Here is a 16373-nt window from a genome sequence, read left to right on the forward strand (position 1 = left end):
AGTTGCTAGTAGACTAAATTGGTTCTGTGGGGAATAGCCCATTAGAGCAGTCATCTCGATGACGACCTGATTGTGTCTTGCAGGGGCCAAGCGCAGGGGCTTCTAAGTCCGTACCAGAATTATGTGCCAGGGCAATGCTTGGTGCTGCAATGCTCGATGTCACGCTGCCTGGTTCAGACTTTGCTTTTCCTACCTTGCTGTCAATCTTACTAAAACTTAACCACCAATAACAATCACAGCTCCGCTCGCTCCGCAACTTGTGTTTCCCAGGCAGGCTGTTCTTCTCCTGCCTTTGAGCAGCATCTCCGGCCTGACCTGCGGCGAGGCAGGGGAAGAGGCCGGGGGAAGACGCCAGCAGTCACCTTCCCCGTCTCTTCCTTGGCCCCTTTCGCCGGGCAGGAGGAGGCAATGGCAGCGGGGCCGGAGGGGGCTGGTGTGCCCCCGGGGAGCCCCGCTGGCCCGGGCGCAGAGAGCCGCGGGGCTGGGCCGGGCCGGGAGCGGCTACCTTGGCTGTTAGCTGGCCGGGAAGGGTGAGGCTCTGGCAGAGGCTCCAGTTCGGGGAGCCACAGGTAGGCGGCGGCCTCTTTTTCTTTTCCCAGGTTCGTGGAGGCTTTTTTTTTTTTTTCCTCCCCTCTCTCCTCCTCTCTTTCCAGCTCTCGCGTTCCGGGTGCGTTCAGAAAAGTGCCTGCAACGGCGCGGGGTTCCCCAGGTGGGGCTGCTCCGGGCTTTTCTCTCCCCTCCTCGTCCTCCTCCCCCCCCCCCTCCGGCTGCCTTTCCTCCTTTGTGGCCGCATCCAGGGCGCTTCAGCCCCCCTCCCACGCTTCCTCTCCCCCTTCGGGGGCAGAAAGCCGGGCTCTTTCCTGTCTCCCGGCCGCAGGGCAGCGCCACGCTGCCGCGGGCTCTCCCCGCGCCCGCCGTGCGGCGGTGCTGCGGCGGCGGCCGCCCCACTCCCCTCCCCTCGGCTCCCCTCCCCTCCCTCCTCCTGGGGCCGCTCCCTCCTCCGGGGGCCGCTCCCGCACATGGGCGCCGCGCGGGGCTCCCCCTCCGCCGAGGCGGCGGCAGTGGCGGCGGCTCCCCCCCGGCCCCGGAGCGCGTAGCTCGCCCGCCCCGATTCATTTGTTGTTGCTGTTGTTCTCCCTCCCTCCCTCTCTCTTCTCTCCTCTCTCTCTCTCCTCTTTCTGAACTTTTGTCACCGCGGCCGCTGCGCGGATGAAGACTTTTTGCGCCGGGGACGCCTAGCTTCTCCCCCCCCGCCACCGTGCCCTGCGCTGCCCTCCTTCCCCCGGCCGCGATGCCGTTCCCCCTGCGGACCCTGGAGCCGCTGAAGCTGTGCAGGTTGGAGGAGGCCGGCGGGGACGGCGCGGAGCGGGGCGGCCCGGCGCCGGGGGACCACGCCGGGGCGGCGGAGGGGGGCGGCGGGCGCCGCCGCGGCGCGGTGCCGCTCTTCGGGGCGCTGGAGCAGGTCAGCTCGTACGCGCTGGTGTCGCTGCTGATGCAGCTCTCCGACCTCTCCCGCTGCGCCGGCGACATCTTCGGCGGGATCCTCAGCGAGGCGGACTCCCTCTGCCACCGCAACGCCCGGCTCCAGCGCCGCCTCGGCGCCCTGGAGGCGCTCCTCGCCCGCCTCGACCACCGCAAAGTCAAGATCCGTGAGTGCGACCCTTCCCCGCCGCTGCACGCCCGGGATGGTGGCGGGGGGGCTCGGGGGGGGGCCGGGGCCGGCCGGGGGCGCCCGCGCGGTGGCGGGGCGGTTTGCGCGGCAGCCTTTGCTTCATTTAGTTATTTGTTTGTTTAAAAAAGAAAAGGAGGGGAAGTTGAGCATCCCCCTCCCCGCCCTTCCCGCGTTCAGGTGGCGGCGGCCGCCCCCGGCGTCCCGCCGCGGCTCCTCCCGGGGCCCCGCCGGTGCCTGCCGGCTGCAGCGCGGCGCTGCTCGTCCCCCTCCTGGTGACCCCCGGGCCCGGGCTTCGTCCCGGCGGCTCCGGCGCTGGCTGCCGCCCGGGCAGGAGGGTGTCAGCGTGCGGGGCCGGTGGCTGCTGGTGTTCTCCCCCTGCCTCCGTCTGGCAGACACCTCATCCACTGGGCAGAGGGTGTCTGCGGCGAGGGCAGCGGGCGGGCACGGGGGCGGAGGGCAGCGGGCGGGCTGTCAGCGCTGCCAGCGCGGGGAGGCTTTAGCTGGGAGACAGCGCGGTGATCCTGGGGGAGGGCTGGCGCGTTCGTTCCTACGTTTACGCCGGGTTTGCGCTAGACTTGGGATCAGCCGGACTTCTGACAGTTCGGCCCACGTGCCTGATTAATTCTTTTGTATGTGCGCGGGAAGACCTCGGTAAATAGAAACCTGGATGTACTTTGCAGCTGGTTTTGTACCTCTTGGCTCTCCCGAGCGTCTGTTCCGAGTGCAGAACTGATCCCAAGTTTGTATTTGCAACTTCGTAGGGAGCACAAGCCACAAGATACAGGTTCGGCCTCGGATTCCTAAGTAGCGGCAGTTTGGGGAGGTTCTTGTTAAGTTTCTTTCTGAGCCTGGAAAGTGGCCCTCAGAAGCGACTAACTCTACGGCTACACACAGCTATAGGAAAAGTTTTTCCTGAGCTTGATCCAGCTTTGGAGAAAGGATCCCATAAAAATTCGATCTGCTGCATGGAGTTTCATTTGCGTGTGACCTAGCTCCCCACAGAGTAAGTGAAAGATGGCTTGCAACATCAGCTTAGCTTTCTCAATGTGTTGGAAACCATTGAAGAATAGAAAGAACGGTGTTGCAACTTCTGTGACGGCTGTGTAAGGTATAAGCCTAGCCTAAATAGGATTGCTGCTCGGAGACCACCAATAGTTTTCTTTTAAATGGGAGTAGAAAGCCTGCTTCGCATATGGCATACTTGGGAACAAAATTGGTAAGGAAGGCCTTTCACAGATAAGATTCAATGAGCACGAACCCTGTATGGGTAACTTTCCTGTTTCACTGCACAATTATTCCTTATGGCATACTTCAGTACATGGTTCCTCCAAAGGAGGAAACCATCATCACCCTTTCCAAAAGGCTATTTCTGTGGTTTGTAAGGGTCAGGCTAAAGTTTTGCGATAACCAGTTTGATTTTTTGGTGCTTTATAACTGCCTGACAAAGTTAAGGAGCTTTTCTTCCTCACCAAGACCGGTATATCCTTTTCTGCCAATATAGTTACATTAGTTTGGCATGGCGTGGTGCAGAGTTGAAATGAGAATGGTTTCCTACTGGGGATACCTGCAGTATGACGGTATATTACATTGATGCCCTGATAGAAAGCAGTATTTATTTATCTCTGTTTTAAATAGGGAGCTAATTATTGCTCTACACTGTTGCAACACATCTAAAAGGAAGGGTGAAATGAGGCTAGTGCTGCACTGTGCAAACCCCGAAATTTTACATGTGTCAGACATTTAGTTACTGTATTCTCACTTGGTCATCGTTTTGCCCAAGTTATATATTTACTACTTAATTTTTTTATTACAACTCAGTTCTTTGAGCTAAGCCTGTTAGTGCTTTTAATTTGATGATCTTTGCTCTTGTCATTGCAATTCCCAAAACTGGATGCAGTTCTTATGTTTGGCTTTCTCCATTTGGTTTTAAATTCTTTGGTAAGTGGTGTCTCTGCTTTCAAATTTAATTTTGCTACTTAACAGCTGCAATGCTGCTGCTAATATTTACTTTTCAAAGATCTCATTTATTAAAGTCAAAGAGAATTAATGATGATTTCCTTCTAATATATATATTTTTAATTGTATGAAATACAGCCTTCTTGTAAAGGAAGATTATTTTATTTGCCTATCTGTCACAAGGAATTGATGTGTAGTCTAAGCACATTGACGTGAAGTTGCACATAAAGACATGTCAATTCTCTTCTTATATGCTTTCTACATATTGTAATCTGGCCAAGGACATCAGGCGGGATGATCAGTTGTAGTTAGCATCATGAGCATCTCTGTAATGCAAGCCATCAAGGCTTGTCTGCAAGTTTAACCCTGTTGCTGGCATTAAAGGGAAATATCTGCAAAACAAAGAGAATGGTTTAATAATGCTGGCTTTGTTTGGGAACAATGACAAGGGGGATTTTTCCTTCCCATTTTTGAAGATACAGAAGCTTCATGGAGAAAGCTGTTTGCTGGTGTGCGACCGTAAGAACAACAAGGATTGTAAACAAATTTAATTGCTTTCCCGTTTACTAGATTCTTACTCCTCATAAATCTTTTCTTGTGGGATAAAATACTGTAAACTACTGTATCTCTTGTGGTGCACAGGCAGATGCACCATGACGTTGTATCAGACGAGTTAAGTATTTTGCTCTGGCTTTCAGGATGAGGGGATAGGACATTGTACACCTGCTTTTCAAATCATGGGTAATTTCTACTTGAATAAATGGCTTTTGTTCTCTTTGTGGGGCCCAGACAATAATTTCGTCTTGGAACTGAAGGTCCCAGGGTGACTTTTGTGATCCCAGCATGATCTTCTATTGGAAGGACCAGCAGAGGACTAGCAAACTTCAAATCTGGGTCATAACCACTTCTTGGGAAGTAGCTGCAGACTGGCAGCTGGTATAAGCTATGCTACATATGTCCCTGGTGCTTGGGAAAGTACATACTTTGAAATTGTGAGGGGTTTTTATTTGTGTACTATCATCATTTTGTTTCAAAGTAAAGTTCCCATGTAGTATCCTTCAGATAACAGGGGTCCATTAGTGTTTGTTCCTCGCTGAGCACAGGTGGGGGTGTGAGGGAGGGAAAGCAGTCAGAACAAAGCTCTTTGTCTTCAGTTAGTCATTCTTTACAGTCGTGGACTGTGCTTGCTTGTCTGGCTGTATGGTGCGTCCCTGTGTGTGTGCACAGGATCCATACGCTCCTAGATGTACGTATTGGAGTATTAATAGGTAAATGTGTCTTGGATAATCTCTGCTGTTTCTCTTCTGTTATATACTCTTTGGTATCCTGTAGTGAATGCATTAGTTCAAGTGCACCCATTCATTGCACCACACGTGAAAGAACTTTCTGATGTGGCAAACTGGTTAACGATGTGCTGTATTGCAGTAGGTGCTATGTCTTTGTAACCCTTACAAGGGGGAAACTTCATCTATCAAGAGTGGCTGGACTTCTGCCATGCCCTTCAACTGGGAGGCCTGCTTTCCAAGGGTTTTGTTTCGGTGTGCCACACGCACTCGGAGAGTTTAGTTTCATGTCTGCTTCAGGATACTGAAGGTAGCTTTCAGTTGTATGCAGTCTTAGTGATGGTTAGTTTTTTGAGGGTTTGCCACTGACGTTGGGGTTCACTTGAAAGGTTCAGCTCTCTCTGGTTTGGTTTGGCTGTCTTAAACTTTCCATTTAGGGTGGTAGAGAAGCTTTTCTTCGTGACCCCCAACTGGGAAACTTGTGCCTGAATCTATTTCAGTACAAGGATATTTTTAAGGCCATTTAGTAAAATGCTTTCCTGACATGTATTTGAGCTTTGCATGATGGGCAGGGTGTTGTGCCGTAAGAAGGGACATCAAAATACGATGAGACATGGCCCTGGGGGGCCGATGACTGGTTTATAACTCATGGTGGTGGGAGGCAGTAATGGCTCAAGGTGGTTTATAAAATTCAAGTGCAGTACGCAGTACTCGTGACCTTAGTTTAACTGCACTAGCCACGTCTAGAGAATTAATTAGATTCCGTACTTTTTTTAAGCAGTCTTTCATCAGGTTTTCATTAAGCTTATGTGTGTTGCTGTCTTGCGTGGTGTTTTGTTATGTATTTCCAGCACTCAGCTGCCGTAATATGATTTACACCATCAAACTTGCCTAACAGCTTTTCATCTTCTAGCAGCGTGCATCTGTAGCTGTGACCTAGCATTAGGTGATGTAGTTTTCATCACTTTCAGTTCTTAAACGTCAGGGTGGGTGAGGACAAGTGCCTCTTTGAAGTGATCGGAGCTCATCAAAAGGCATACGATGGCAGCAGAGAAATCTCGTGTGAATTACGAGGCCAGCTCTTGGGAAACACTGTGACGCCTTAAACAGTCATTGTTTTTATAGGGCATGAAGAAGGACATTTTTTTCCATTAATATTTGTCTTCTACCATCTGCAGATACTTACGCAGAAATTAATACTGCTGTTCTTTTCTGTGAATCCTAATGGTTTCACAGACGGGAAGACTGTCCCTTCCATCTTCTGTGCTATTTATTTTTAGTCTTTCTGAAGAGATGTTCTGAGAGAAATGCTGGGAGGTTAACCTAATGACAACTTCTAGTTCAGTTTCTCCAGTAGTAGGATGAGGTTTGGCCAGTTGTACCTCCTATTCTAACAAGAAGAAACTGATCCTGTGGGAGGGAGGAAATGCTACCTCCTAATTAGCGTTGTTGTTGTTGTTTAAAATCTTTGTGTTTGGTTTTAAAGGCACAGCATAATCATTTGATGTTCATGCAGAACATGCATACATATGTATGTATTTTTTTTCAAGTTTAAGCACATTAATGCGAGAGAGCTGGGGGAATGGGGAGTATGGCTTTCTATTTGTCTGCATGATGTAAGGACAATCCAGTTTACACTTCATCTCCTGCTATTTTGTTTAGTAAGTATTTTCCACTCTTTGTGTGGAAGGCAGCACTGGAGCACATTTCCTGCTTTAGCCGAACAGGAAGCTTTATTCAGCTTATTCCTAGGGAAACCCCTCCTCCATCCCTAGCCACCAAAAGTGAGCATTATTCGAGACAGTATCCGCGGTAGGCAGGAGATGAACAGGCTGGCTGACTTTCTGGGCTTTCTATAGCTTCTGGTGTAAAGAAAGAGTGTATAAGATATCTGTCATCTTGTAATAACAAGAAGAAACCTTTAGAAAAAGGTTTAGAAAAGAAACCAAAACGAAACAAAACACACACACCCCCAAAAGAAAAGAGAAAACAAACACACCACAACCAAAAAACCCAAACCAACCACCAAAACCACGGTGGGCTGTTGAGGAAGCTTCGGAGAGAAAGGACTGACTTGTTAGGGGAAAAATTCAGTTCTAACAGTATTTGGGAGCTACAGTTTGACTACGATACTCTACAGATGCTTCAAGTGACTGTGTACAATGGTACTTTTCTCCTCTCTCTTGCCGCATAATATGAAGATTCAGCAGCAAAGTTCAAACCATGTTAAACAGTTAATTGCTAAGTTCCCCTAGGGAAAAAAAAAAGGTATTTTCTCTTTTACCCTGTTGTAATTATTCAGATTGCTGCTCAGAAGCAATATAACTCTTGTTTCATTTAGCTAGTGCAAGACTAATTATCTGTGGAAATTCAGCCTGATCTAAAGGAGATTTCGTTTGAAATAAGCAGGAAGAAAGTCTGAGTTAGAAAAAGATTTCCCATGGGGACGGTGGGCCAAGTCGCTGTCCTGCTGAGTGGCAAAGCTCCAGCTGAATTCAGTTTGATGAGGGTTTGGCTTGCTGTTTCGAAAACAGTTGACACTCTTTGGCTGAAATTTAGAGCTGCTTTGTACATTGCTCAGAACCTATTATCCACCACCTATGAACATTTATTTCCGTAGAACTTATGATTGTCTTGATCATTCAGGAAAATGGTGTTTAGGAGAGGTAGTTAATGAATTAAACATACTTGTGTTTAGTTGTTTTTAATTAGGGTCTATTTTTGAAGGTTCCTGGGTATTTTAGGATACAATAAAACGTCCTCAGAAGTTTCTCTTCCTATTAGTATTGGCACAGTCTCAGCTTGGTTCAATGCAAGCTAGTAATCTTGGTCTTGTGGGCTTCTCTCCTAAGCTGCTAATACGAAGTTCCTGCAGAAGAGGCATTTCTTGGGCGAACCTATTAACAAATATAAAGCAACACAGTGGAAAGCCACTGAAATTCCTAAAAACCTCCGTCCTGGAACTTAAACCAGCCTTGAACGAGTGGAGAGTCAGATGAGGCTTTCAGGGGGGATGGGGAACAGATTATCCCACACGTGCTTAGTGATTCCTGCACCTTCCTCTGAAGCATTTGGTGCTGGCTGCCATCAGCCATGGGATACTGCGCTTAACGTTGCCGAGGCCAGATTCACTATGGTAATTCCTGGCCTTTTTCCATATTTCTGGGTGAAGGAGGGGCAATTTCCTTTTCCTCGTCTTTCTTTTTTTCCCCTGCATGTTCAAATAAAGGATACGATAAATGAGGGCATGTGCTTTGGTTCCTGTTATCAGGAGCATTAGTGCACCACAAACAGAAAGGGAGATTGGGAAATAGAAGGAATTAAAAAATGCACATTGGAGGCTTGGCAATTATGCAAAGTCCCAGCTTCTTTTGTAGTCGTAAACTACCTATCAGCAGGCGAGATCAAAGCTGTCCACCCTAACAGTTAACAAGATCAATTAAACATGGTAATTAAATGTTGTTCTCGGCTGTAGGCTTGATAGGAAACCTGCTGGCTGGCTGGCAGTCTCCAGAGAGCCTGGATGACCTGCCGCTTGAGAGACTAGAAGAAATATCTTTCTACCTGTGGATTAAGCACAGATTAATGTGGGTGGACTCTGCAAGTTGTTTGTATTTGTGTTGTACCATGTTTCAATTGGGCAGGGCTTCTTCTGGCTTCAGGCTGTCGTGTCATTTGTGAATTATGGTGTTTTATGTTAGGTTGTTTTTATTTATTTATTTATTGGCCTCTTGTCCTTTAATCAGCATTGTACATATGAGATTTCGTTGCCCTTTGAGAATTATGAGTAGTTAGAATATGAATGTTTAAGGTCCTACTGAATGTGGTTGAGCTTACATCAGGGTGCAGTCTGGAGGCAGGGTGGTTATGCTTGTAGAGAGAGCCAGTGCCGAGTAATTGCTTTGCTGTAACTCCTCGTGGTAATTTCCCTGTCGGAGCCTCTGGACTACACGCTTTTTAGGTTAAGGCCTGATTATTTTTTTTCCGTCCTCTTCTCTTCTCTTCCTCCCTTTCTTTAGTAGTTCAGGCTCCCCACCCCGGGTGTGCTCTGAGCTGCCTCTCCATCTCCAGTCCCGCCTGCTCTGAGGGGTGACAGTGTCAATGTCCGCTCTGCACCTCGCCACCCACGTCGTGCCTGATAAAACTGGCCTTGGGCATCTCCCCTTCCTCAAACACAATGCTCTCTGCATGCCTGATGGTTGGTAGGATTCAGGAGGAAGGAGGTGAGGGGATGGGAGGCAGAGACAGGAAAGGGTGAAATTTGATGGAGCTTCTGGCTTTCTCATGACAACCCCTTCTCACCCCTCCATTTCATACCCCTCGGTGTTAGCCCCAGAGCAAGGCCTTCCCGGCTGGGGTTGTGGCACAGTGGATAGCACCGTAGTAATAGTCTTCATCCCGTCCGAGTATGTCCTTTTGTTCATTTTTAATGCTTGCCTTCCAAACACAGAGACGTCTATTGCTGTGCTGTAGGAGCATAAATCAAGAGCAGAACCATTTACACCATTACAGTGGTGGAAGTGAGAGGATCCAGGTATTACTTGAAACAAAAAAACATCAAAGGAATTCACTGTAATATGTGTCTGTGGGTGAGTTATACTCACCCACATATGTAAGTATATTCTTATAACTTTTGAACTTAAAGGACATCTTATTGTTTCGGTAGTTTAATTTTCCTAATCTACATGTGAGCAGTAGCTGTGTTTTGATCTGAAATTTAACATCCTGACAACCAGTAGATCTGTTAAGTTAGTTGATTGGATATTCCTTTTACTGTATTCAGGCTGTAGTCTAAGCAAGCAAGTTTTGATTAATCTAAGATTGTAATTTTTTAATTAACTTAGCTCCTACTTTTCAGAGATTTAGGACTGTAACAGATGCCTCCTGAAGTAAATTGAAACTATAGATGCTATCTGAAGAATTGAGCCACTTAATTTTTCTACTAGCAATAAATACTAATGTAAATCGTAATGGAAAAATGATAAAGTAGAGCTTTCATGCATATTGACTACTAGTAACAGTGGTGGTTTTTTATTTTATTTTATTTTTTCTGGGCAAGTAGAAAATGAAAACAAGAGACTTCTCCAGAATGTTCTAAATGGTACTTGAATGCTCTTCTTTCTCCTTGCTCCTCTCATTTTTTTTTTTTTTTTCCATTTTAGTATCAAAATGCTGGCTACATAAGAGCTCTCATCAACTTTTAAGTGGTGGGATAAATATTGCCGCTCACTGGCTTACATATATTCTTCTGTGTCTGGTCGTTAACATTGGTAAGCTTTCTCAACAGCATGGGTGTGAGTAAGAAAGCAAGCTTAATCTTTCTCCTGGCAAACAGACATCTGTCTTCTGTTTTCTACTTTGGTGAGTTTTGGCTTTTGGCAACAGATGGAGTTTACTTACGGGAAGCTCAGCAGGACCTGAGAGGAGTCCTTTGTGGGTTATCTCTAGTGGCACCTTTTGTTCCTGTTGTACGGGAGGAAAGAGCTCCCAAGTACGTGGTATTGGCTTTCCCTTCCTGTTCAATATCTAGTTGATGCTGAGTAACTGACTCTGCTTGAGTGGCTTGAAGAACCCAAATGATGTTTGGCTAATGCAGTATCTTTAAATGTTAAAAAGAAAACCTCAAAATGTTGTTAGCCACATTGTCCCTAGAGACACTTAAAACATTTTGAATTAGAAAAAAAGGCAGCAACTATCAGGAAATGGGAACAAGCTCTTACAAAACTTATCTAAAACATTCTCTTTTTTGTTAGTTGTGGTACTTGATTTTCAGTTTAGAAGAAATATAGCATAAGCAAAGCTTGACTGATTACACAGCAAGATCTGTGTGTCCCTCCTGCTTATTCTGGACGTGATGCAAATAACATCCTTTTTTTCTCAAATTTGAATGATTTTTTTTTTTTCCCCTCCAACATATGTAATAGACACTGAAAATGTTTCTTTGCAGAAGTCCAAGAATCCAAGAATTTCTGGAAATAATCAGTCCATAAGATTGAGATATATGTTAATGTGTATATGAATAATCATGCAATTAAGTATATGGTTATAGTCTCCTTTATACTATTTTGATTTGTAGTGTTGGAAAGATGGAGGCCCTATTTTGTGAACTTTAACATTTTAAATATGAGAAAGAACTTCGTAAGTTTGTTCTACATGTGTTATGAGGGAGAAGGAGAGTGAAAATACTGTAATGTTCATAATGTGCCTCAGTGTGTTAGTATAGATGCAGTTTTCTAAAACTTGTTCATTAAACTATCTCCTTGTTGTATTAAAGTAAAGGCAGGTAGTTACTGTGTGGTTCCTCCTGCTAGCTTTTTTTTTTAATAGCACGTTTATGTGATAGAAGATCAAGAATATTAAAAGTTATAAGCATATTTATCACAAAAAGTCAGTTTGCACAGCTGAATGCACATCGTAGGGAACGGGTAGGGTAGGAAATAGGAAGGCAATAATGGGGGAATAGAAGGGTTTTGTATCAGTTGCATTCGGGAGCTTGATGGAAGCCAAGATACGGGAAACTGGTATAGCAAGTGATCCTCCACGGGGCCAACACCCTCCCCGTATCTCTGGCTGTTACCCTCGCAGTGGGGAGCGTGTGCAGTCCTGTCGGGCAGGCTGGGACAGCCCGAGCCCTGCGGGGAGCGGTCCTGTGGAGGTTGGGGGGGCCCCTGACCCCGTCGGGCTGCAGCTGGGCTCGGCCCCGGTTGTGCAACGTGTGCCGAGGTGGCTCTGCCTCTGCACTTGCTGAAATCCCAGGTAGCATTGTGTAGGGTTTACCTCGTCCTGGGGAGGCAAGCATGATCTTAACAAGGGTGGTTTAAATGTAAATAGGTTATTATAGTTGATTTTGAAATTATAGTCGTAGTTATAATTATAAAATACACAGGGTTGTAGTCTATAATTGTGATCTTTACATTCAGGAAAGAAAAGAAAGCTGGAGAAAACGAGGTGAGGGTGAGCAAGTTCTCTCGCCCCACCTTGTCTTGGTGTTTGGTGGTAGGACAGGGCTGCCCTTCAGCAAGAAGTCCCCTGCGTGGAGAGGAGGGAGGCTGTGCTTGCTTATCCTGAAGGAAGGTGAAACTGCAGCGTTGGCCTACTTGCGATCACAAATTTCCTTAAAGCATTAGAAAGTACTTAGCACAGCTACAATACACATCTAACTGTGAGCATAAGGCTCTTTGCCCTGAGAGAGTCTAGTCCTAACACATACAAGTCAAGCTAGAAGATGGCAATTTAGTTAAGTGTGGTTTATAAAGATCTGTGTTGAAGAACCCAAAGTTTCACAATAGTTACGGCCTTCTTGAGGTCTAGAGGAAGAGCAGGTAGTTAGACATCCATGGAGTGTTTGCCTGAGGCGAAGAATACCACAAAAACATAGAGCTCTTGGTGTTTTTCAATTGCTCGTGTTACAAAAGCCTCTGTTTGTTCCGTATCTGTTACAGAGACATTGTGTCTACTTGATGGTAACGAAGACCAAAACCATCTGCAGTACTTATATCTTGCCTGCTCCCACTCGTTGCTGAGTTTGGCTTGAATTCTGTAATTTGTGATGTCCCTTCTGAAGAGCGTGGTATGTAACATGGGAGGGAGTGCTCTTTGAGGCATGTTGTTTTGACCCTGTTGCTCTAAGAGAGCATGTTTTCCTCTCCCACCCCTTTTCCCGACACAAAAAATACAGTAGTTTTTTCCTTACAAACCATTTTGTTACTGTTAGTCACCTTGCTGACAAATTGTGAAACTTGCTGCAGTCTGGAAATAGCTACAGCTTGTAAACAGTAGGATAAAGAGTAGGTAACTTAGCATTGTACATAGAGATAACGCGCTGCAGGTTATCACATCAAATATTTAAATTATTTAAATGCATTGTGTAGTACAACTGGTAGAAAGAATGAATTAGGTCATGATATACAAAAGCTTGTCTTCATTTGAGCCCCTGTCAGCTTGGCATGTTTGTGCTCCATTGGTTTTACCGCTAGTTACATCTTTCTAATTGAGATTATTATTAATGACTTACAAAAATAAACTGAATAAACTTAATCCTGAAGACAAGTGAAAGCATGGGTATATTTCTGGTAAAAGTTTGAACTTACCAGGGAGAATCACAGAATATCTGAGCATTTGACAGAAATAGCAAATTGGAAAAATGACTGACAGACAGAAGGCAGATCCCACCAAAGAGCAGGTTTTGGTATGAATGCTGTAGCTGCACTCTGAAGTGACCAGACTGGAAGTCCTGCATGATCTCATTTAACACTAGAGCACAGTCTCCACTTACAGGGTGTTATAAAAGATACTTGAACTGTATGCTGTTTGCTGTAGTACCTTTTTTTTAATTTCTCCGCCGCCTCAGTGGCTGTTGTTGAAGCTGTGACTGGGTGGGTTTGAATGGAATGAATCTTTTCAAGGAAAAGTTCTTGAGGCTGCTTGAGCAGTCACCGAGAATCATGTATTGAGAGCTTTGCAACTGAAAGGGTAAATGCTCTTTTTGTGGTCATTGAAATGACAGAATCCCAGAAATGGGACAGTACCTCCAGAGATCACCTAATCCAACCCCTTACTTAGAGTAGGCTCAACTTGAGCAGGGTGCCAAGAGCTGTGTCCAGTTGGGTTTTGAATATCTCCAAGGATGGAGCATCCATAACCTGCCTGGGCAACCTGTGCCAGTGTTTGACCACCCTCACACTAAAAAAGTTTTTCCTTATGTTTAAATGGAGTTTCTCGTGTTCCAGTTTGTGCTCGTTGCCTCTTGTCGAAGCATTGTTAAGTGGGAACACTAATACACTCTTCTTACTGGAAGGTTGTCCAAGAGGTGTGCAAATTTGTACTCAAGATGGACAACTTCATCAAGAAAGCTGGAGTACTCTGCTGCCTTAGGTAAATGGGTTAGCACATTTATCTGAAAAAGGATGGGTAAGGGAAGGTATTAGTTAATCTTAAGTAACAAAGCTGGCAGCCAGAAATCGCATAAATTATTTTCTTGAAGACTTCTGACTTTGCAGTGCTTCTTTGGAAGAACTTTAATACTCTCAACAAAAATATCTATTGCTTCTAGTGAAAGGCAAGGTAATAAACTTGGTATCAGAAAGATGGAAACGATCTCCAGTGGAGATAGTGGAAACTGTTTCCAGTGTCTCACCTTACAGATACTGTCATCAATGTCTCTTAGAGAACGAAAAGCATTCAGTGTTTGCAGGAGAAGTCCTGAACAACCCTTCCGTGTGATTAAGAATTTCAGCAGTGGCTTCTTTGTGAAATTCTGACAAAGATTCTTGGCTAGGTTTTTGGAAACTGTCTAGGATCTAGGTTACATTAATACAATACTCTTTTTTTTTTTTTTTTTTTTTTTTTGCTTGTCGATGGGAGCTTTATTAAGCAGGTTGGAAAAGATACTTTATAGTTGTGTTCTTCATCTTGCTTGGGACAAGCAAGTGAACTCCAATGAAAATGACTTTTTCATCATCCACAGCAGCAGTTCATCAAATAAAGTAATCCCTCAATATACTGAGTTGCTGCTAATTAACACGTTTTCCTCTCCTTCCCCTAAGTAAGCACCCTTTTAGGCTGAGTTAATTGGCAGGACTTTGGACACGTGATGGTGCTTTAAATGAAACTTGTGATTTAAGGGCTAAATAAAAGCTTTTGGAGAAAAATCACTTATTTTAAAATGGTTTTGTTAGACTCCAGGATTATCTGGTATTTTACATAACCTTTTACTTACACACATGGATGGCAAACTATTATTATACATTCTTTTTTTTTTCCCGATGAAAGTTCATAAACTCTTGTTAAAGTGTCCAAATTCACATGGAGGAAGCCAAACTGGCATTCAATAAAGCTATATTTAAAGCTCTTGGCAGGACTATTCCCATATGAATCATGTTATATGTAAACTCTTGGAATAAAACTTTAAAAAGTTTTGAAATGACAGTTCTAAAGACTACCAGATCACCCTAAAATTAAGAGATTTAAATACTAGATCACAGTTTTGTGTCAGTTCTCTTGTCTTACACCATCTTTGTATTGTACATGTAAATTGATTTTTTTTTTTTTTTTTTTTTTTGTTACGGCACCTCTGGGAAATATCCACTGGATAAGCTTGTAATCTCAGGTATTTGGCACCTCTGTTTCTTTCTGCTGTGGAACCTTGCAAAAATGGGGTTCACTGAAAAGTCTGGCCTTCAGTATTTGAGCATAACGAATGGGGTTTTTTTTTCCCCCTGTTGTGTTTCTAAGGAGAATAGTTCTAGCCTGTGGAATACATCCTGTTTTCTCTGCTGCAGTGAAACCCTTGCTTTTTATTCATAATACCTACTATTTTTCTTCTTTGTTAAGGCTGCCCACATCTGACCCAGGACTTCTTAAAGCCAAAGGCTAATAGAGATGTGTTCCTTTGTTTTTTTACCAGAGAGGAAAAGGTTGGGTTTTTTTAAACCTGTTAGTTTTCCCTGTGGTGTTCTCAATCAAACCGTGTGTGTGTGTCTCTCTCTCTCTCTGTGTCTCAAAAAAACCAACAACCAAACCCCAACTCCCCCAAAAAAACACAACAAAACAAAGAAACAAACAGAAAACCCACAACACCAAAAAAGCCCCCACCAGATGAAAACAACTGAGTGACTTTGTCCAAACTGTAAGAAAACCAAAGTAGTAAAGGCATGGTATCCTAAATGTATATATTCTGATTTTGGTTTTCTAATCTGTATCATTAGTAGTGTAGATCAGGAACCTAATCCACAGTCATTTTTAAGTTGATTATATTCCTTGATATACATTTTTATATAAGTAGATCATGTAGCTAAAATCTCTTTTTGCCTGTTTCTTGTTTGCTTTTAAGGTCAAGAAGACACAGAGGGGTGAAAGTCTGGGTTGACTTACGATTTGCATTTTCCAACATCAGTTTTGACCTTGAGTTGCTAAGTATGAACTTGGAACAAAAGAGCTTTATAGAAGTGGTTGATGGATGGGTTGTAATATTGAAGTTTCCCTCCCCCCTGCTCCCATCCTCAGAGCTCAGTCCCTCTGACTAAAGTGCTGTCTTCGTGGAGAAGAGCCTGCTTGCTTCAGGAGTTAAAAATGCTGAGGCTGGCACTTTGGGAGTGTGTTTATAATAGTGAAGATGTAGGAGAGAGAGAGAAAAAGTGAGAACCGTGTAGGTAAGTTTTGGGTTTTTTTTCTTCTTTTGGGGGGAGGATACGCCCCAATGTCTGCTAATTAGGTAGGTTTTTTTAGAGCAACATTTTGCCTATCTATTGCATAGGAAATCCTATTATATTCTTTTTTTTTTTTGCTCTGCAAACAGCTTGCTCTGTGTGGATTGTGGGACATTTTTTAAAATTACTTTTTATAAAAAAAATCTTTTTGAACCCTACCCCCCTCCTGCTTTTCCCCCATTTATTTCAGTAGCTCTAGCTGTTGCAGGTTCATGTTTCGGCAAAATTGCTGAGATTACCCCCTCATTCTTCTTC

General features: G+C 44.6%; 1 protein-coding gene across 1 annotated transcript in view; it reads left to right on the top strand.

The window, feature by feature from the left end:
* Positions 1-1291: 1291 nt before the first annotated feature.
* Positions 1292-16373, top strand: part of NHSL1 (NHS like 1) — a 186674-nt gene continuing 171592 nt past the window's right edge. Inside the window, exon 1 of the mRNA XM_059832687.1 lies at positions 1292-1649. Coding sequence (XP_059688670.1) covers positions 1292-1649 — 358 coding nt within the window. The remainder of the gene's footprint in view (positions 1650-16373) is intronic.

Source organism: Gavia stellata, chromosome 2 (assembly GCF_030936135.1).
Source record: "Gavia stellata isolate bGavSte3 chromosome 2, bGavSte3.hap2, whole genome shotgun sequence".
In the NCBI taxonomy this organism is placed as follows: Eukaryota; Metazoa; Chordata; class Aves; order Gaviiformes; family Gaviidae; genus Gavia; species Gavia stellata.